The sequence below is a fragment of the Mus caroli genome, chromosome 13 (assembly GCF_900094665.2).
Source record: "Mus caroli chromosome 13, CAROLI_EIJ_v1.1, whole genome shotgun sequence".
NCBI classification, from domain to species: domain Eukaryota; kingdom Metazoa; phylum Chordata; class Mammalia; order Rodentia; family Muridae; genus Mus; species Mus caroli.
In genome coordinates this window covers 71,961,086-71,983,345 of record NC_034582.1, presented here as the reverse complement: position 1 = coordinate 71,983,345, position 22,260 = coordinate 71,961,086, and the positions used below count along the sequence as shown (strand labels likewise).

Below are 22,260 nucleotides of genomic sequence, written 5' to 3'. Positions count from 1 at the left end.
GGGAGCAGTAGCTCCCTCTCTTGTCACATGTGCCACAGCCACACAGCTTGGTGTTTAGAACCTAAGTGTGAACTACTCAAGAGAACTTGATAAGTTCCAAGCCTTAAACTAAGACATGGCTTCATTAAAATGGGGCACTATTGTTTTTGTTGTTGTTGCTGTTTCTAAGAAAATGTTCTAAAGGGAAAATTATAAGGATTTCCAAGTGTAAATAGCATACGTGATTCTTATCTCTCAATAGATCATTTCACCACAGAGTCAAGAGAAAAACTACTGTGAAAAGTAATATCATAATTCAGAACTTGGTTGCCATGATATTTATTCAAATGAAGTAAGGGTGATTTAATAGATACAAAAAGTTATTTATGATTTAGAGCAATCTAGTGTGCAGTATTAAAAAGCAGCCAATAAACTATACTTTAAACATTAAGTTTAAAAGTCTTATAGAAGCTTATGCTCTGTGAAATTAAATGGTTTGGATAATAAGACTCCAGCATGATCTTTGAAATCTAACCAGAGCTATCCCTTGTCAGTGCTGATAAATCGAGCGCTACAACCCTGTCATAGAGCAGGAGAATTCGCCCCAGGTTGTCAGCATTTGAAGGTCTTATTCTACTACAGTATTGATGAATGTGGATGAAGGCTGTACCAGGCATGGTTAAAGTATTATCTGCATGCCAAATTAGGCTGGAGTCTTAATTCTTATTTTCATCAGCACTCTAGGTCAAGCAATCCTTCTCTTCTGCCCTGCTAGTTCAAGTTGTCTATCAAGAAGGTTCTGGGAAATAAAGAGAGAGGGGGAGAGGGGGAGGGGGGGCGAGGGGGAAAGGGAGAGAGAGACACACACCAAACAAAGTAAGTGGGAGTCCATCTGCATATTTTGTGGAAAGATAATCTTTTTTATGAAATTCCCGAAGAGCACAGCTAAAGAATGACAAAGATCTGACTTTAAAAAATAAACTATTTATCATGCTGGCTTTATTCTAAATGTATTTGCCTTATAGTCATTAGGAAATCTATTTTAAATTCGGGGATGTGTCTAAGGTTATAAAAAGCAAATTTATCTAATGCCATTATACTGGAGGTCCAATGCTTTATAGCTCATTTAAAGTGCTTTCTCGTTTACCTGATAGATCCACAGAAGCAGAGAGAGATTGAGCACCCATGTGTGCTAAGTGAGGGTTCAGCCTCTCAAGGGAGGGAAGAATGACAGGCTGTGTGGCTCTTCCCACCTTCTGCAGACACAGTCGAACAGATGTTGCTTCTACCCACAGCAAGATGACCCAGCAAAAGTTAAATCTTGTGGATCAAACATATGAATCAGCTTAACATGGAAATAAGGATAAAACAACTAAAAATGCTTTGTACAGGACACATAAATGTGAATTTTTGCTTCTTAAGCAAAAAGTAGAGGAGGGGGAGACTATGCATACTTAAACATAGGTTGCGTCCTCTTACTTCTGACACACAGGAGCCATACATTTAAGTTTGACTTTACACTTAATTTCTACATACCTGATCTAGCATGCTTTCACTGACCACCTTATGCACATGGAAAGGGTTAAAAGCAGGAGGCTGATCTTCATTCCTCAAGGCTACCTTCAAAGGTCTGATGAGCAATGGCTTTTCTTCTGAGCCATTCATAGAAAACAGTTGTTCTTTTAAATATTCCTTCAAGGAAAGACACTCTGGTCAGGATGGTGAGAAGTAAATTCTTTTTAAAAACAAAGGGATCTATATTCTGGCTTACCCTTCTAGCACATTATCTAGATTATAGTATACCGCTCACCTCAGGAAAAACACACACTCTGAAGATACATAGCAGAGTACATATCACTATTACACTACACCTATCAAAACCAAGTTAAATGCGATGTGTTTCATAGTTTTAAAAACATTTAACAAATCCTCACATGATGAATGAGCACTCGGTATGTCACAGTCTTCTGAATTAGCATTGTTCTGCCATTGACTTCATATGCTACAATGTCTGGCTACCAAAACATAACTGCAGTGCATAACTGTGTAGGGAAAAGACTGCATGTTCATTCATTAAATACAGTTGCTCCGTATTCTGGGCTCAGCTGAGCAGTAAGCATCCTAATTTTACTGCAAGGAGTCTCAGTCTGTGCGGGATTATTTATAATGCAAACTCCTACATACAATTTCCATGCTGTGGACTGAAAACTATCAAAGATAAATAGAAAGTCAAAATATGTAATTCTAATCGTCTAAGTGCTGGTGCAGTCTTGGACAAGGAAAGACAGTCTCCAGCATTATATCTCATTTTCTACCCATAAATAAGTAAGGCAAATATCCCTAGTCTGTTTTATGGGACTGTTTCTTGAAGGCAACATATTAAATTTACTAGAAGAATTCTATCAACCTAACAAATGATTGCTATTAATAAAGCCATTTAATAAATAAAAAAGGTTTGCCTGACTTTTAATATACCACAGTATATTCTTTCTCACCAGCTTCACAGCTAGCACACATTTTGGAATGTTAGAGCTGCAAAGGATGGCAGGACTCATCAACAAGGCTTGCAAGCTTGTGTGCTGCACAGGGGACAGCAGCACCTCACCAGGGAGCTTGGTAGGGCCTCAGCCATTGCCCAATCATCATTAACTGGAGTTCTGGGGATGGGAAAGCAGTTGAAAGTTTGAAATATTCTGGCCCAACACCACACTCAATGTTTGCCTCTGAAACGCCAGAGGATAGGCCTGAGGGCTCATTAGGTAAGCTGTAGACATGTGAAAAGAAGCCATAGGTCTAGTCATGCCTCACTGTGCTTGTGTGTGTGTGTGTGTGTGTGTGTGTGTGTGTGTGTGTGTGTGTGTCTGTGTGTCTGTGTGTCTGTGTGTGTATGAATGTACAACATGTCCATTATGGAAGGGACATTTCAGTTCCTAAAATACTAGACATCTAAATAAAGTACTACTCTAGCTATAAATAATGGTGATTTCTTAAGCTTTCTCATTACACAGCATCTCATTAGATAGATCAGTTCTGTAATGACACACAGGCTTTTATTAAACAGAACTAGGTAATGACAAATCCATGAAAAAATAATTTTATGCCTATGGTATATCACAGAAAGAAAAGGTTCTCCATCATAAGTAAGTTTTTTTAAAGGAATAAAATTCTCATTGGAAAAGAATGATTTGCTTTGGCTACTAACAACTTTTTTGAACTCATTTCCATTTTTATACCTATATTTAGACTTTCCTGCCTCCACTGTCTAACAAAAAAGCAAATTTGCTGCCAGTTCTGGCTAGTGCTTTCTCCTGTGTTTTCTCTGTTATAGTAACAGTCATTAGTACTCCTTAAAAATCAGTTTCTTGAGCCAGCTAGATGGCTCATTTAATAAAAGTGCTTGCTGTACAATTTGGTGATCTGAATTTGATCTCCACACAAAGTAAAAGGAAAGGAAGGATTCCACAAAGGTCTCCTTTGACTTCCTCATGCACACAAATCACAAACAGGTACACATATATGTCATCAGGGAAATACAAACCAAAACAACCCTGAGATTCCACCTCACACCAGTCAGAATGCCTAAGATCAAAAACTCAGGTAACAGCAGATGCTGGCAAGGATGTGGAGAAAGAGGAACACTCCTCCATTGCTGGAGGGACTGCAAGCTGGTACAACCACACTGGAAATCAGTTTGGAAGTTTCTCAGAAAATTGACCATAGTATTACCAGAGGACCCAGCAATACCACTCCTGGGCATATATCCAGAAGATGTTCCAACTTGTAATAAGGATACATACTCCACTATGTTCATATCAGCCTTATTTATAATAAATGACCAGAAGCTGGAAAGAACTCAGATGTCCCTCAACAGAGCAATGGATACAGAAAATGTGGTACATTTATACAATGGATTACTACTCACCTATTAAAAACAATGAATTCATGTAATTCTTAGGCAAATGGATGGATCTGGAGTGAGGTAACCCAATCACAAAGGAACATACATGGTATTCACTCACTGATAAGTGGTGTTAGTCCAGAAGCTCAGAATCCTTCTTAGAATGGGGAACAAAGTACCCATAGAAGGAGTTACAGTACCAATGTTCGTAGCAGAGACTGAAGCAAGGACCATCCAAAGACTGTCCCATAAACAACCACCAAACCCAGACACTAAGGCAGATGCCAACAAGAGCTTGCTGACAGGAGCCTGATATAGCTGTCTCCTGAGAGGCTCTGCCAGTGCCTGACAAATACAGAAGTGGATACTCACAGCCACAGGGTCCCCAATGAAGGAGCTAGAGAAAGTACCCAAGGAGCTGAAAGGGTTTGCAGCCCTATAGGAGGAACAACAATATGAACCAACCAGTACCCCCAGAGCTCCCAGGGACTAAACCACCAACCAAAGAATACACATGGTGGGACTCATGGTTCCAGCTGCATATGTAGCAGAGTATGGCCTAGTCAGTCATCAATGGGAGGAGAGGCCCTTGGTCCTATGAAGGATCTATGCCCCAGTATAGGGGAATGCCAGGGCCAGGAATTGGGAGTGGGTGGATTGGTGAGCAGGGGGAGGGGGGAAGGCATGGGGGAGGGGACTTTTGACGGGGAAACCAGGAACAGGATAACATTTGAAATGTCTAATAGGAAAATAGCCAATTAAAAAAAAGAAATAAAAAAATAAAAAAGCAACAATGTCATGGGTCTATAGAGATGGCACAGTGGACAAGAGCACCTGCTACATAAAACAAGAGCCTGAATTCAGAAGCCAGTACCTATACAAAAAAGTGAAGCATGAGCCCATGCACCTTCTCCCATGGCAATGAGATCTCTAGGGAAGTGGAGGTGACAACAGATAGGAAGAATGGCAGACTGCATGAGAGTTCTGTCTAAAGCAGTGGTTCTCAATGTTCCCAGTGCTGGAACCTAAATTTCCTATTATCCCTCATGTTGTGGGGACCCCCAGTCATAAAATTATTTTCACTGCTACTTCCCCACTCTCAACACTGCTTAATAGCTGTAGTTCTTTCTGTAGGGTTGAGGCCACTGTGGCATTCTACTGCTGTTGTCTTTGTTCAGCTCAGGTATAGGAGATCAAGTCGGTGAGACTACAGGTGTAGCTCTAACATACTTAGAGGACAATGTGTTATCAAACGTCTTTATCTTCTTACATCCTGTTTTTCGAGCTTGTGATGCCCTATAAAGCTTCAATGGTCTCCACACTGTAAAACCTGCTTCTCAGTCCTCACAAGAATTTCTTTAGCCAATCTTGGTGACAAGACAGATGTGCTACTGAAGAACATGACTTTCTAAAGAAGGACTTTCAGTTAGCCTTAAAGAGAGCTCACAAGCAGAACCTGGCTATGATTGCACAAGCCATCTATCCCAACACTTAAAGGACCAAGGCAAGCAGGCCTCTCTGATTTCAAGGCCAGTCTGGTCTATAAACCAAGTTTCAGACCAGCCAGGTTAAACAGGGAGATGCTGGTTTAAAAAAGAAGGAGGAGGAAGAAGAAGCAAGGAGAAGAAAAGCTTAAGCTCAGTATTTTCTTAATGATTTGAGGAGGCTTTTTAAAATTACATACAACTTTACCAACCGAAGAATAATGCTTCCAGTAAAAGAGCTATGTCTTTCCTTAGAAACAGCCTTCATTTCTACAAATACCAGACTTCACCAGGTATTTGTCGGCTGAATGGGCCACAAACACACAATTCCCAAACTACAATTTTCATCTCTATATTCCAGAACTGAACTGAGTTTTATGAGCCATGTTATTGTTTAAATCATATAAATAAAACCTACATTGTTTCAAGAAGCTTCTTTTTTTCTGTACATGCAGAACAGCAAGGGCTAAATAGATTCTATTAATAATGCAATATTGAGTTTAGTATTGACTTTAAGAACTATTATCACCTCCTTGACTAACCCTTAGCTGCCAGCAGACGCTGCCTCAGGCCAGTACACACCTAATTGCTCGGTAAAAAGGCCGTTTCCCTACCTCATTGAGCTGCATGATGTGATAAATTTGCTGCAGGTACTTGCTGCCACCTGGTTTGTGGCAGAGATCCAGGACCATCGCATTTGTTTTCTGCTCAGTCAGTTCAAGAGCAGCTTCTCCTTCTGAGCCTGAGTTTTCCTCCATCCTCGTGAATGCACTAAACACAAAGGACACGGATAGGTATCAGTGATGAGGGGCTGTAAAGAGGAGAGGATAGAGATTGACTGTGAGCAGCAAATGTGCATCTTGTATTCAAAGCACCCATAAAGAGTCTCTTCAAACAGGCAAAAGCCTTCCCAAACCATGGCAGCTCCACGGCAGGGCCTGGGAACGAAGCACCTAAAAGCATTTTTAAATTCTGTATGTTTCTTTCGAAAAGAAGTTTTTGATAAATTTATACTCCTATCTATAAAATGCTTCCCATTACTGCAATTGTTGAAATTGCTCTAATCATAGGAAAACAAAACAGTTCTTTTTAAGAACATGTAAGAAATAATTTGTATTTTCTCTTTGAAGACAAAAAGAATTATTGATGGCAGCAAGATTTTAGTATTTTGTGTTTTATACATTCCTCTTTACACCTGTGCTAAACACAGTAAAGACTAATTAACGTGTTGAAATGACGAGTCTGTTATGCTATTAGAAGCTGGATGCTACAAGACCCTGGACTTACCACTGAGCATTTAAAATTACCTTTGACACCTGTTGTCTTAACACACACACACTCACACACACACACACACACACACTTGCTACCTCTCCTACTTATTTCTCATAACAGATACTTAGCAAAAATCACTATTGTGGTTATTATCTCCCCCTCCCCCTCAAAAAAAGCTCTACTATTATCCAACCTAGAATAGGGGGACATTTTATACATGAAGTACTTCTTTTTGAAGTTTACTGAGTTTGAGAATTATTTGCATGTTTTAAGAAATAACAAAAAATGAAAAAGTGAGACACCTCTAACCATGCTAGTGTAAACATATGACAGCAATTCTCACTGTGTTCTTCACACAAACTTCCTTACTATAAATGCTATTAGACTGTGTTAGGCTTTGTGATCTAAGTATTTGTAGGCATGTTTGTGGTTTTATACTGTTTCCCAGAATAAATGAAATTTACTGTGGTGTAATCAGCTCTATCCTGCAGTTCATTGCAGAGATTTTGCCATGATTATAAAATTAGTTCTGCTAAGAGTCAGTGCCATTGACCTGAAGACTCCAAATGATACCCAGCTGCTGGACATTAACTTTGCTATTGCTTCCACATGCAGCTTTAAAACACCCCTCTCTCTTTCACACACACAAAGGAAATTTAAGACTACGTAAGTCTTGCTCAAGAAAAGAGCAAATAAAGTCACTCCTACTGACTTAGAAATGCTCATTAGCTAAAGCACATTTTTAAAAGACAGTGTCACACTGAGAGAAATTTGCACGTATCATTTTGAAACTGCACACATGTTGCAGGCAAAATTTCTTGTCAGGTTTTTGCAAAAGATGACATTGAAAAAGTTGGGGCCCTCTGACAGAGAAGTATCTCAGTGTCGGCCCCTGAACAGTATCCTTTCCTGTCCATCACTGTGCAGGTGAAGCAAATGATTGGATTCAGTCAATTCTATGATTAATGAGTTCCTCTCTAGATTTGGGACTGCCTATCAATCATGTCATTAGGGAGAATGTGCCCTGAAAGAGGCAGACCTTAGCCAAGGAATAACTGCATTAATCTTAATCTGTATATGCACCCAGCCAGCCAAGTCAGGGTCACCACGATGAAAAACAATAGTCTTCAACTCGACAAATTACTTTGCAAAGATAGACATTTCTTTACTTTTGTGGCTGTGTGTTCTTCAGAATCTAAGTTGACTGTTTACAGCTCAAGAGTTACAATAAAATGAAGGTTACTTTAATAAATAGTAATTCTTTCAGGCAGTGTGCAGGACAGGGACACCTACAGCTAACTTCCCTCCCACTGCACTTATTTTCATGAACCCAAAGCTAAATCTGGATACAAATGGAAGAAGCATAATTGAATGATATTACATATTCTAAGATAATCTTTTTGAGTAATTTAACAGAATTTAATTTGTTACATACATTTTTTTTTTATTTTAAAGAATCCTGTGGTAACGCTAAGGACTATTGAGGACACAGTGATTTGGAATGCATTTATACATTTTCCTTATAGTGGAGATCTATGAGATTATTTTATGAGAAGATAGGGACACACACAGCAGATAATCAATCTAAAATCAAGGTTAAGAAGAAATCTATCTCTTGCATACAAGCCCAGTGACCTAGCTATTTACAATAAGTTAACTCAACTCTATTTCAATGATATATGCCAAATAACTTTAAGTCTGCATTTTGTATATTAACACCATTTATGAAATTGAGAAAGACATGATGTTGTGCTAGTTATCTAGCTTTTCAGGATCCTCCAGGGCTGGAAAATATTTTAAAAATCAGCAAATCCTAACTTTTGCTGCATATTGTAAGAAACAGCTAATTGAACTTTTGGCCTCTACCTAATTGACCCCCCCAACCGACATCCTACTGCAAGAGACACTGAATGTGCTGGTGTTCCGTTCAGAGCTTAAGAATTACTGTTTGAGAGAAAAAATAATTCAGGAATGACCAGAAAGGCTATTTTAAATAGACCTTATTCCTAGGAGTTCTAACCCAGCAATATCATAAGTTTTACTTTGTACGCATAACCAGATCTGCTGGGTTTAGCCTTCTTTTTCTTCATATCTACTGCCATGAATAATAACATTTGACCTTAATCTTTTGGTCACTGGCTTCAATCCAGTAATCAGGTATTGGATGCAAATATAAAGATATATAAAGGTCACTCACTGTCAATGTTATTAAGTATTTTCCTGACTTCTTCTATTATTCCTTCTCTTTCACACACTAAAAGAAATTGTCTAGTTTTCTACATGACTAGACCAGGAAAACCAGGGATTCTCCATACTCAACATATTGACATGTGGTAAGACTGATTGGAAATATACTGGTTAACATTCTGCTAACCAGTGAATACAATATCTTTTTCTCACTCACTGTTTTGTTTTGTTTTTGTTTCTTTTTTGTTGTGTTTTGAGATAGGGTCTTACTATTGTAGAGTAAGTCTTTGCCTCCTGAGTGTATACTACCATACCTGGCAACACAGAGTGTCTTTTAACAAGCATTTAGAAGTAAAAGAAGTTTACTAGTCCTCAATTGGATGCTGAACATTTGTTAATTCATTATTGAAAACAGATTTGCCAGCATGGTACCACCCTTGAACCTGAAGTTTTGGGACAGACATAAAATGACCCATTTACAAGGAATGACTACTTATTTGCTCATCTGCTTCTCAAGCCTGAGCTGTTCATCACTGCCATTCACAAGGAAACGTAATCATATCTCAGGTGAGTTTTAGTCACCACAGGCAGAAAGTGACAGGAGTGTCTGCTAGCCACACAAACAATGCACTTTTAATGATTAGCTGGGACAGTGTGCATGGGGTGTTCAAACAATGGGCTGAGTTGGTAATGCGTTGAGCACCTGAACCAGAATCCTTTTATCACTAGCCTGCAGCTTCATACCTACAGACGAACCCCAACACAGGAGAACTCTACACACATATTTGAATTCATTGGGGACCCTTAAAAATCTTTGCAGTGCCACAAATCACTTAGCTGCTGGTGACAAATCTATGAAAAAGCTGACATTTCACTACTGAAACAGCTGGGTGTGTTTATAGCTTGTGAGTGATATGCCCCAGTTGCCCTCTGGGATTCTTACATTACCAGATGAAAAATGTGTACCTTTTTGACAATCAGGTACACAGAAAGCAATAAAAAGCCTTTTATATCCATTAATTCTTTCTTAATTCAATCTGTGCCCACTCCATTTACAAAATGCCTCCGGCTATGCACTGGATACCCAGTTGCACACTGAAAAGAAGTGAAACTAAATTCTGCTGGGTTGAGATACACCCTTTAAATCAGAAACCATAAGATAGAACCCAAACCAGGATAGTGTTCCTGCATATCAATAGGGTTCAAATTTTACAAGGAACATCTAATAGCCCAGTATTTAGTGGGATACTTATCATTTTCTGTGCTCCTCAACGGTCCTGTGATTTTTTGCCAAATGAACATTTGCTGCCCATCTGACAAAATGTTGTTGGTGTTGTCTATTGGTACTGAGAAATTATTTGGTGAAGTTGGGTGAGAGACAGGCATGGCTTTACCATTGGATGCTCAGTGTCCTTGCTTTCAGAAGCTGTTGCTCCATCCAATTGGGTTTTTGCCGCTCGATGCTCAGGATGACCTTTTGGGTCAGCTGACTAGGATTGCTTTGCTTTCCCAGGATACTTTCCAAACACAAGCAAATTAAACCCAGTTTCTCCTTACTCCATCTGTCAAGGGAGGAACCTGTTAAACGTTCCACGGTGTTCCCATCCTCAAATATCCGACATATAATTATAATCAAGTTCCAGACAAGCAGGCCAGCTTTCTTCAATTCAGCCAAATTTTTTGACATTTTTCTCTCAGACAGAAAAAAGAAGTATTTAATTGTGGGAGGCAAGCATGCAATCACTGTAGGTAACTTGCTGAGGACAATAGACACTGCCTGAGCAGCAAGCTCCGTGATGCCTGGGAAGAAAAGGCAGAAAAAGGTATGATTACTGTTAGCATTCTCAATCCATCACACCATGGCTTTCTGCTGGGTGGGGATGTCTAATTTTTGTGGAGGAAATTATTAAGATGAACAAGGTCTTAATGCTTTCCAACAGAGCTCCACCAGGAACGCTTGTGCAACTACCTGAAACTCTCAAATATTTCAAGCATGATTTTTCCTATTAATGAAAATTAGAAAGTTTAGAATTATAATTTATTATGTTTTTTTTTTTTAAGATTTCAGCTTTAAAGTATTGCGATACTGCTAATGAATGAAGCCAAGGCCTCTATGACCTTTGACACCAATGAGTCTTGAAGTCTGTGACACAAGCTTCCCAACTCTCCTTGTGACTCAAGGCTCCTCTTCTTTCATTCCTACCACATATGTCACCTCCTCAGGATGCATCCTTAGCCACCCCATCCATATCCTTCCTGTCTCAGAACCAGGTCTCTTGCTGTCATGGGAAACCTTTTGTGTGGGTTTTGTTCAAGTACCTGTCAGCATCCAACAATTATCTCATTCACTGACTCATTTTTTTTTTTTATCTGTGATCATCCCTAAAACATGAGGTCCATGAAGGCAGCACTGTATCCCTGGCAACTGCAAGCCAGAGCTGCTCAATAAATAACCATTGTTACATATGTTAACTGGTTTGTGTTTCTTCTTCCACCCTATCTTCAAACACCCCCTAAATGTGGAACTTGCTTAGCAGCCCTTGGGTTTTGTCTGAGGACTCTATAAGATGCCATTTGCTTTTTGCTATACATTTTTGAAGGATGTGTTGATGTCCTGTCTCTAAACCAGAGTTTCTCAATTTCCCACTATGGGCATCTGAGGGCTGGGTGATTCTTTGTTGGGTAAAGTTGTTCTGTACGTGTAGGAATTTCTGAAGCACTTATGATTTCCACTCTAATGGAATAGTAATACTACTAAATGCCAGTAGCATCCCACCTTAGGTGTGACAGTCACACCTAGTGTCCTGGGAGCCTAGCTAAAAACTGACCTTTATTTTGATTTTTTTTTTTCATACAGCTGAGCATAACATCAAACTTTGCATCTTCCTGACTCTACGGCTGAGTGCATGGACTGTTGGCATTCTCGACCAGGCCTGGTTTTATGAGGTTCTGGGCCTCCAATCTAGAGTTTAGTGCATGCAAAGCAAACACTCTTGAACTATATCCCCAGCTTATCTATTCCTTTAGATGATTCCAAAATGTTCAGTCTTGGCGTCCTCTGGGTTGCAATGCAACGAACTAACTTTTGCTAAGCATCCTGCTCCTCTGCTTTTCAGCAGGCAACTCAATACTGCCAACCAGAACTGCATCCTTCCAACCCAGTGTGCCTCACCTCTGGCTCACTCCCTCTTTCTCTCCTTTCCTCCTCAATCCTTCCTCTTCCTTCACATCCTACAAGAATCGGAACTAATGAATTTTCACACCTATTCATCTCTGATATTCTGCTTCTTGCTGAGTACTTGAGGAGCTGACCCCAATTCAAGCCCTTTCTTATAAATGGTACTGCAAAAAATGGCAAAACAACTCCTTCTAACATGCCATTTTGCATTTTTAAATTATTTTAAATGCCTTATTCTTTAAGTATCTATGTATTACTTTTCTATTCTCATGTAGTTTCCTTAAAACATTTTATATTATGGGGATGGAGAGCTGACTCCGTGTTTAAGAGCACTTACTGCTCTTGTAGAGACCCAGGTTCAGTTCCCAGTACCCACATTGAGGCATAGAACCACCTGTAACTCCATTTTCAGGGGATCTAATGCCCTTGTCTAGCCTCCATAGGTACCTGGCATGCAGATGGTGCACATAAATACATGCAGGCAAACACTCATATATATATAAAATAAAGCATTTTATTTTATATTGCCCTTATCCAAAAGAGAGCTTAAACACAAATTGTAAACAAACAAAAGTGTATGTTGCTAATTCTCTTTCCACCTGAACTTCTACTGAGATTCCTTACTGTAAAGCCCCAGAAACTCACTTTTTTTTGTTTTGTTTTTTGTTTTTGTTTTTGTTTTTGTTTTTTGAGACAGGGTTTCTCTGTATAGCTCTGGCTAACCTGGAACTCACTTTGTAGACCAGGCTCGCCTCGAACTCAGAAATCCATCTGCCTCTGCCTCTCGTGTGCTGGGATTAAAGGGGTGCGCCACTACACCAGGCAGAAACTCAAATCTTTAACTATGTCATTAAAGCTTAAGGCAAATGCCAATCAGAAGCTTCAAGTTGTTGCCAAATAAGTCCATTCTAACCATGAAGGCAATGTGTCAATGAGGAGGTTAATAGTACCCAGAGGGGGTTTCTTAATACTAGCATACTCATTCATTTGTCTTTACATAAGCAGCCATCTATTAAAATATAGAATGTATTATCTGAAAATACTGTGGGGTAACTACAATACGGAAGCTAAATTTATGTTAATCATATCTTTCTGTCTACATAGCCAATACTTTCATGACATTATTTCCTAAAACTACAAAATGAAGGTAAGACAAATCAATGTTTTTAAATTGCTTAATATTTATTTTAATTATTACTATCAAATATCAATAGCTTGTTGATGCTAATGTATGACATAGTATGTTGTACTGTGTTTAAAATATCAGCTTAACTATCATGGCTATCCTTTGAGAGACTCTACCAACAGTTTACTGAGACAGATACAGATACTCACAGATAACCATTGGACTGAGGTTGGGGAGCCCCACAGAAGAGAAATGGAAGATTGAGGAGCTGAAGGGAATGTGAACCCCATAGAAAGAACAACAGTGACAACTAACCTGGGCCCCAAGAAGCTCCCAGAGACTAAGTCACCAACTAAAGAGCATACATGTGCTGGTCCATGGTCCCCAACACATATGTAGCAGAGGTCTGATTAGCTTTCCTGGACCTCGTGGGAGAGGATGCACCTAATCCTGTAGAGACATGATGTCCCAGAAAAGGAGGATGCCCAAAGGGATCATCCTCTCAGAGTCTAAGGGGAAGGGTGATGTGGTGATGAACTCTTGGGCCCTGGGACATGGGACAAAACTTGGGATATTAAAAAAAAATGATTAATTTTTAAATGTCAGCTTAATACTTCATAGTACAAATGTTAAGTTCTAAGCTCATTTAGTGTCGTTGCCCATTATATTTTTTAAGGTAGTATAAGAACATAGATATGACCCATGCAGTACAACTGCAGAATGAGTTGTGATAGCACAGACAAACCTGCAGTTGCAACTTGCCAACAAATACCCAACATCCATGAACTCAACACATTGCCCTTGCAAACTAACAAGAAAACATTGCATTGTAAGTGTATACATGTTTTGTTGGGGATACTGGTTTTATGAAACTAGTATTTCTATTTTTTTGAGAATAAATTGTAACTATAGCTTGTTGATAGATTTCATGTATTTCTGCCACTGGGATCCTCCTTTATAAGGATCTCCCTGTGAACAATTGCCTGAACACATTTTCCTTGTGACATTATCTGTTTGCTCCCTCCAGAAAGTCATTGTTTCAGTTGAAGCCATTGTGCCCACCAAATAATTTCTCATAAAGCATTCTTTTCATTAAAATTATAATTTACCATCAAATGAACCATCTCAAATATACTTTCTACTTTACTGTTGTCAAAGAAACAAAACTAAATCAAACTAGTTCTTTGTGCATTTTTCTCTTTGAAACACAATAAAACAAATACCAAAAAGCTGAGCTATGTGTGAGAAGCATCTGTGTTTTTACTCTCCTGCCTTGTGCAATATTTCATGGTGCTCATTTCCCTAAATCTTCTCTTTTTCTCCATAGTACAGATTTTGCTGATGAAGTAGAGACAGGAAGCATACAATGTTTTACATGCTTAGTTTTGGGATATTTTGCTAATCAAGACAGCTTGAGATTGAGAGCTCAATATACCTTTGCACAAAGCTCAGAGGAATTTACACTCAATAAAAGCATGTGCACACTTATATTTCAGATGGTTTTCCCATACTTTTTTTTTCTAAATCTGATCAAATTATTGTTTTCCTTTACAGTGTGGCTGAGAAAGTACTCATATTTGCAATGTAAATCCATGAGAGCAGTGTGTCTGGTGCTGTGTACTCTATGTTTTATCCCCAGTATTAAAGACCAGAGCAGGAGAATGTTAGGGTCACTTGTATCGTTTGAAAAAATCCATTTTGTTTACAGCAGATTTGACAACGTGAACTGATCTATGCAGGAAGCTAAAGACAGAATCAGGTCTCTGGGCCCATCCCCCACTCCACTCTCTACACTACCACACTACACTAAACTTCCTCACATGCTGTGTCTGACATAAAACAATCTCACTCATAGATTAAGAAAGAGTTCTTATGACAATCTTCACAAAGAATTTTATAAAGTTTAATTTCTTTGTTTCTTCCCAGAATTGCACATGTTCTGCGTGTCTATACTCATTCAATTATACTAGCCTACTGGCACAAAGAGGACAGAGTACATGTATAAGATCACATGTCTGTGAACTTAAATACATTGACTGATATGTAGCACTCAGTAATTATCCATTGAGTCAATGGATGACTGAATGCCACCATGTAAATATCATCTGGCTTTAGTGCCATCCTTATCTAAGGAGAAGGCAGTGCAAGACCTCCAGTGAATGTCTAAAAATGTAGTGTCAAACCATCTAGTTCTTTTTCATATAAATACATACCTGTAAAATTTTAATGTATGAAGTAAGGATAATAGATTAACAACAAATTGTAAAGTAGACCAATTTTAACAAAAATTTATGTGAATGTGGATTCTCTCTCTTGAAAGAACTAAAGTAATATTAATAGTATGTATGGGATTGAAGGTGAGTGAGGTCAACAGAAACCAGAGAAGGCAAAATCTTAATTTAGAGTGAAAAAAAAAGAAAGAGAACCAAACCTGCAATGGTCCCAAGGAGCATTTGAGAACACAGACCAAAAGGAGTGGTATTGTCTATTGTCATGCACAGAAGATGCAGAGTGGTCTGCAGCCTCGCTTCCTCACACCTCTTTGTGACTATCCATAGAAGGTAATTCTATGCCAACTTACAATGTTAGGAAGAATATTAATTAGTAAGGAATATCCAACAGCTTGTATATATAAACTCAACATTTCTGTGGTCAGAACCTCTTTCGAGCAAGATAGAGAAATTCCCCTAAATCCTTCCTAGAAAGGAAACTGTTTGTGATAGACAGTTAAACAGACAATGCTTATTAAGTGGAATGGAATGTTAAATGCAGACCATGTTTTCTGGATCCCTAAGGAGGAAAGACATTCAAAAGCTGTATGGAAGTAGACCTAGAAACCATGGGAACAACTTTACTTGAGGAAGAACTCATTCACCCACTGAAAAGGTGACACCATCCTATTTAAATTAAATATCTTTACTAAATCCAAAAGCAGTTCGATAGGATGTGGACAAAATTAAAACATTACTTGTAAGGTCACTCATAGATAACTGGTTTGAGTTTGTTGTAAAAGGCTCATGAGTAAGAGCTACAGTATTTAGAATATTCACAGAGAAGAATAAAAGGCAAGACTCAACTCCCTTTTGTGGGTGCCCATTGGAATGTTTTCTGTGGAATGTTTTTTGTTCAAGTTGAAAAATATTTTTCTTTAAAAATGAATATGAAAAGATTTTCCCTTTAGAAAAGGGAAGATTCACACAGATGATATGCTCTTTAGCTGGTAGGAGAGATGGCATTCTCCAAGACGGTGTTCACCCATTGCTTGTACAGTGCTCAGTCCTAAAATCATACACATGGGTAGCATTAACCAGAGTGAACAGGTTATATTTAGGAATATATTTGTATATGCCTATGCTTGTGCATGCAATAACAATTAGTAAAATAAATTAAAAAAAAAAAAGAGGCCATGAATTTGAAGGAGAGTCAGGCAGGGTACATAGGATGGTTTGGAGGGAGGAAAGAGAAGAATGAGATGTTGTAATCAAATTATAAACTCCAAAATAAAAATAAAGAAATAAAGGAAATTTCAAAACAATCATGAAATACTAATAAAAAAAGGTGAGCATTTGGTAATTTTCTTTCCTTGTTACTTTGTCTGTGTGGCTCACAGTAAAAAAGGAGGAAGGTCCCTTATACATGTTGAAATGAAAATTAATGCCATTCATTGGTCTTACATGTTTTACACTTTTATTCAGTTGAAAGCCTACGAGAGTATTTCTTTAGTGGATACTTTTTAAAGGAACTAGTGTCTTTACCTTTATTTGACTCTTTCCCTTTGGACTCTCTTGGGATATAATTCCATTCTTGTGGAATGCTCTGAAGCAGATGATCAGGAACACGGGGCTTGTTTAGGTTTGTCTCGCTGTTTCTCCAACATCTCAAGATAGATATTATCTGTTGCACAGTGTCCTTGACAGAGTCCATCAGTGCCAGTCTAAGACAGTGGATGACTTCTGGCTGAGACTCTGTGAACGATGAGACTTTAAAATCAAAGAGCATATTACGGTTAGCAGAGCTTGGTCACCAGGTGTGCCTTGTTCTTCTGGGAATACTGTCTTCTAGTTACCTAGCTTAATCTATAGAAGATTAGACCTGGATTTAATTAGAAAGTCATATAATTGAGAATTAGCTCTTAAACCATTTGAAAGAGAGGTTCCCCTAGCTGGTAATGAAAGAATTACAATTATGACCATGGTAAGCAGTGGGCTGACTCTGGTAGTGCAGCAGGAACTGTGTAACCTTTATAGAGATCACTTGTTGATAATTCTAAAGTCTGTAAGCTGCTGGAGCTTTAGTGGTAGAGTGCTTGCACCTGTAAGATCCAGAGCTTCAACCCTACACCCAAGTGCTGGAAAAAAATCACAACATGAGCAAATTTCACATAGCTCTAACATTTTTTTACTCTTTTACATGAAACCAAAACCCAAGAAACTGAGACTCTATAAAAACCTAAAGAAATATGAGAAACCATCAAAACGCCCAACTAGCTCTCATATGTTCACTTTCACAAAAAAGCCTAAAACTACACAGTAGGTTAGAAAAGAGTAAGGTAAAGCACACACACACACACACACACACACACACACACACACACATTACACAGCAAGATAGAAAAGAATAAGGTACACACACACACAAACAAACACACACTCAAAATGTAAAAAAAAAAAGTTAAGCCAGGCATGGTGGCTTACACCTTTAATCCCAGCACTNCTACAGAGTGAGTTCCAGGACAGCCAGAGCTATACAGAGAAACCCTGTCTCAAAAAACAAAACAAAAAAAGTTAAAATATGTACTTAGACTTCTAGTGACACAGCGTAGAGAGAATGCACACAGGCCCAGCTCCAGCTGCTATAGGCCCATACATTAATTCTATCTAATCAACAAATAAGAGAAAACCAGAAAAGAAGTGTTACTCAGTAATAATTTCTAATTTGATTTTTCTGTCATAAATGTTAATTTTCATATTAAATGAACTGAAACAGAGGCAAAGAAACACAAAGCTTGACTTATATTCTATAATTTAAAGAATTTACCATCATCTAATTTTATACTTCAAATCAATACCACCATAGGGAAAAAATATTTAATACAGGAGGAGCCTCTGTTCATATCTATAAAAACTGAGAGAAAAGGGATGAACAAGCTTTTAAAAAATTGTTTCTTGGTTGCATGTTTTCAAGACATGTTTTCTCTGTTAGCTATGGCTGTCTTGGAACTGACTCTGTAGCCCTGGTAGACCAGACTGGCCTCAAACTCACAGAGATCAGACTGCTTCTGCATTCCCAGTTTTGGGATTAAAGGCATGTACAGGAAGGTATTTATAGTTTTTCTTAATTTCCACTTTTTATGACTTTATTTAAGACTCATTAGAGGAAAATACATAAGAAAATCAGTAAGAACTATGGATCTACTATTTTCCCCCACAATATAACACTCATGAGTTCTTAGGAGGGAGCTGAAGGATGTTGTAACTCAAGTGAGCCTCAGGCCCACAGCAGAGCTTCCTTGAGGGATATAAACCAATTTGTCCATTGGTATTTGGTTTACGAAAATAAGAGTTTTTCATTTTTATAGGAATAATCTTTCTAAAATTGTCATTTCAGGCCTGATAGAGAATACAAAACAAAAGAAACTTTATTACTTAATTTTTTTCCGTAATTTCAAAGAATAAGAACATAAGTAAATAAGGGATTTTCATGCGTGTTCAAAGATGTTCAATGTGATCGAGAATAACAATTAAGAATTTAATAATTGAAGAATAATGAATAGCATTTGAAGGATAAAGCTTACTGATTATCATCTTTCAAGAAAATTCAGAAGAAGCTAAAACAGCAGGGACTCATGGGTGTTAATGGTTGTGTGATTCCTGTTCCTTAAAAATCAAATCTGTAGTAAATCAGCTCTAAGTCAGTTTTGTGCTAAGAAATCTGCATCTTGGGCTGGCGAGATGGCTCAGTGGTTAAGAACACTGGCTGCTCTTCCAGAGGTCCTAAAGTTCAATCCCAGCAACTACATAGTGGTTCACAACCATTTATAAAGACATCTGGTACTCTCTTCTGGCATTCAGGTCTACAAGTAGGCAGAACAATATATACATAATAATCAAATAAATCCTAGTTTCTAAAAAAAAGAAAAAAAGAAAAAGAAATCTTTATCTCCTTTAGTGAAATGAGAAGCAGTGTGAGAAGGCAAGAAAATGAAGAGAAAAGGCTTTGAAAGGGTAGTTGTCACAGAATTCTCACATGACAGATTCTGGTTTTTTGAACCCATCATATGAAGTTATCTTTGGCAATGTCATAGAGATAATGAGCAGAGAAATGAAAAATAATGACTTCAACACAGCTGATAAGAGGACCACGGTCACAGTCCAAGAAGTCTGGAAACAGCACGGCTCTGAGCTGGTTGAAGCTTCCCCATGGTGCCTAAGACATAGTCAAATAACACCAGTATAGGAGATAAGAAAGAAAGCACATATGCTGCAATCACAAATGATGTCAAAGAGAGGTGGAAGAAAATGATAATGACAATAGCCTCTTTCTCACTTCCTTCTCCCTGAGAGACTAAATCGAGTCAACAAAATGTTGGGGTGTTAAAGATGAAGCAATGTGCCAACCATTACCTGGCATAAAGGTGAGCAATCTATGAATACCTTGGATGTACAGCACCCTAACTTTAACATTTTGTTTTGTTGAATCAAGGCATACTAGTACACATGGAAACATATATTATTGTCATTCTAGTGGGTAGAAATGCTCAGTGGGTAAAATTGCTAAGCATATAAGCCTGGCAGCCAGGAGTTTGATTATTCAATCCAAGAGCACACATGAAAGTATAACACAGTAGCACATATCTGAAATCTCAGCATTTACATGAAAGATGAGAGGCTAAGACTGAAGAACAATCTGGAAGCTTCAGGGTCAAGTAGAATAGAGTATTGGCATAGCAGCAGAGAACAAGGAAGATCCTGACTTAAAACAAGGTGGAAAGGTGAATCAACAGAATTTCTCTGATCAGTACACACACATACACACACACACACACACACACACAGTGGTTTATATGCATACACACACTGTGATATATATGCATGTACACACACACACACACTGTGGTATATATGCACACTCACATATGAGCACAAACACATACACTGTGATATACATGCATGCACACATACACACATGGAGCATATTAACTTTGAAGAGAAAAGCATTACTTTCATAATGATAAATGTCCATCTATCTAAAAAATGGCCAATACTTTTGTCTATTGGCATATTAGTTTGCTTTCTATAGTTGTGATAAAACACCATGACCAAAAGAAACTTGGGGGCTCCCGGAGCTAAGGCTGTCCTACCGCCCTCATTACTGAAGTCCTGCCTAGAGAGAGTTGGTTTCCCAGAAGTGCTCTCACTCCTAAGTACACAGGTGAAATAACCACTTTCACTCCAAATGGCAGACCCAACAGGGGAGCACAGGGCACAGGAGCCATACAGCAGCCTGGGACAGGCTTCTGGTCTCCATCTGTGCCCCAGAGCTAAGGCTGATCCAAAGCCCTCCATAACCAAATCCCACTCAGAATGAACTAGTCTCCCCAGGAGTGATGACACACCTAAGGTTCACAGGCCCATAGGTGGGATGCACTCCCATCAGAGACAGCAAGACTAACACCACAGAAAACCAGATAGTGAGCGGCAAGTGCAAGAACCTAAGCAAAAGAAACCAAGGTTACTTGGCACCACCTGAAGCCAGTTCTTGCACCACAGCAAGCCCTGGATAGCCCAATATACAGGAAAAACAAGATTTGATTTAAAATTTCATCTCATGACGATAATAGAGAACTTAAGAGGGACAAAAATAAATACCTTAAAGAAATACAGGAGAACACAGGTAAACAACCAGAAGCCCATACAGATGAAACACAAAACTCCTTTAAAGAATAGGAGGAAAACAAAACCAAACAGGTGAAGGAATTGAACAAAACCATCCAGATTCTAAGAATGGAAGTAGAAACAATAAAGAAATCACAAAGGAAGACTACACTAGAGATAGAAAATTTAGAAGTCAGGAGCTGTTGCAAGCATCACATAAAAGAGATAGAAGAGAGAATCTCAGGGGCACAAGATACCATGGAAAACATTGGCACAACAGTCAAAGAAAAGGCAAAAATGCAAAAAGCTCCTATCCCAAAACATCCAGGAAATCAAGGACACAATGAAAACACCAAACTTAAGGATAATAAGTATAGAAGAGAGTGAAAATTCCCAACTTAGAGATCCAGTAAATATCTTCAACAAAATTATAGAAGAAAACTTCCCAAACCTACAGAAACAGATGTCCATAAACATACAAGAAACCTACAGAACTCCAAATAGATTGGACCAGAAAAGAAATTCCTCTCATCACATAATAGTCAAAACANCAAAAGCACAAAACAAAGAAAGAATATTAAAAGCAGTAAGAAAAAAAGGTCAAGTAACATATACAGGCAGAGCTATCAGAATTACAGCAGACTTTTCAACAGAGATTATGAAAGCTAGAAGATCCTGGGCAGATGTCATACAAACCCTAAGAGAACACAAATGCCAATCCAGCAAAACTCTCAATTACCATAGACGGAGAAACATGCATATTCTATGATAAAACTAAATTTACACAATATCTTTCCAAAAATCCAGCCCTACAAAGGAAAATAGATGGAAAACTCCAACACAAGGAGGGAAACTACACCCTACAAAAAGCCAGAAAATGATCTTCATTCAACAAATACAAAAGAAATAGCCACACAAACATAATTTCACCTCTAACAACAACAACAAAAAAAAAACAGGAAGTAAAAATCAAATCACTATTCCTTAATATCTGTTAATTTCAATGCACACAATTCTTCAATAAAAAAGACATAGATTAAGAGACCGGTTATGTAAATAGGACCCAGAATTTTTCTGTATAGAGGAAACACACCTCAGTGACAAAGAAAGACACTACCTCCGAGACAAAGGTTGAGAAAAAATTTTCAAGAAAAAAGTTCCAGCCGGGCGTGGTGGCGCACGCCTTTAATCCCAGCACTCGGGAGGCAGAGGCAGGCGGATTTCTGAGTTTGAGGCCAGCCTGGTCTACAAAGTGAGTT

At 38.4% G+C, this 22,260-nt stretch overlaps 1 protein-coding gene across 7 annotated transcripts in view; it reads right to left on the bottom strand.

Annotated features, from left to right (window-relative positions):
• Window positions 1-22,260, bottom strand: part of Kiaa0825 (KIAA0825 ortholog) — a 422,676-nt gene that overhangs the window by 223,671 nt on the left and 176,745 nt on the right. For 5 of the 7 annotated variants that reach the window (XM_021180151.2, XM_029468200.1, XM_029468196.1 and 2 more), the window contains 4 exons: window positions 16,883-17,107; window positions 10,218-10,623; window positions 5,976-6,132; window positions 1,516-1,671 (listed from right to left, as the gene is read on the bottom strand). In XM_021180151.2, the coding sequence (XP_021035810.2) occupies window positions 1,516-1,671; window positions 5,976-6,132; window positions 10,218-10,623; window positions 16,883-17,107 (944 nt within the window). Of the gene's footprint in view, window positions 1-1,153; window positions 1,300-1,515; window positions 1,672-5,975; window positions 6,133-10,217; window positions 10,624-16,882; window positions 17,108-22,260 lie in introns of those variants that run through there. The other 2 variants (XM_029468201.1, XM_029468198.1) reach the window with 2 other exon arrangements.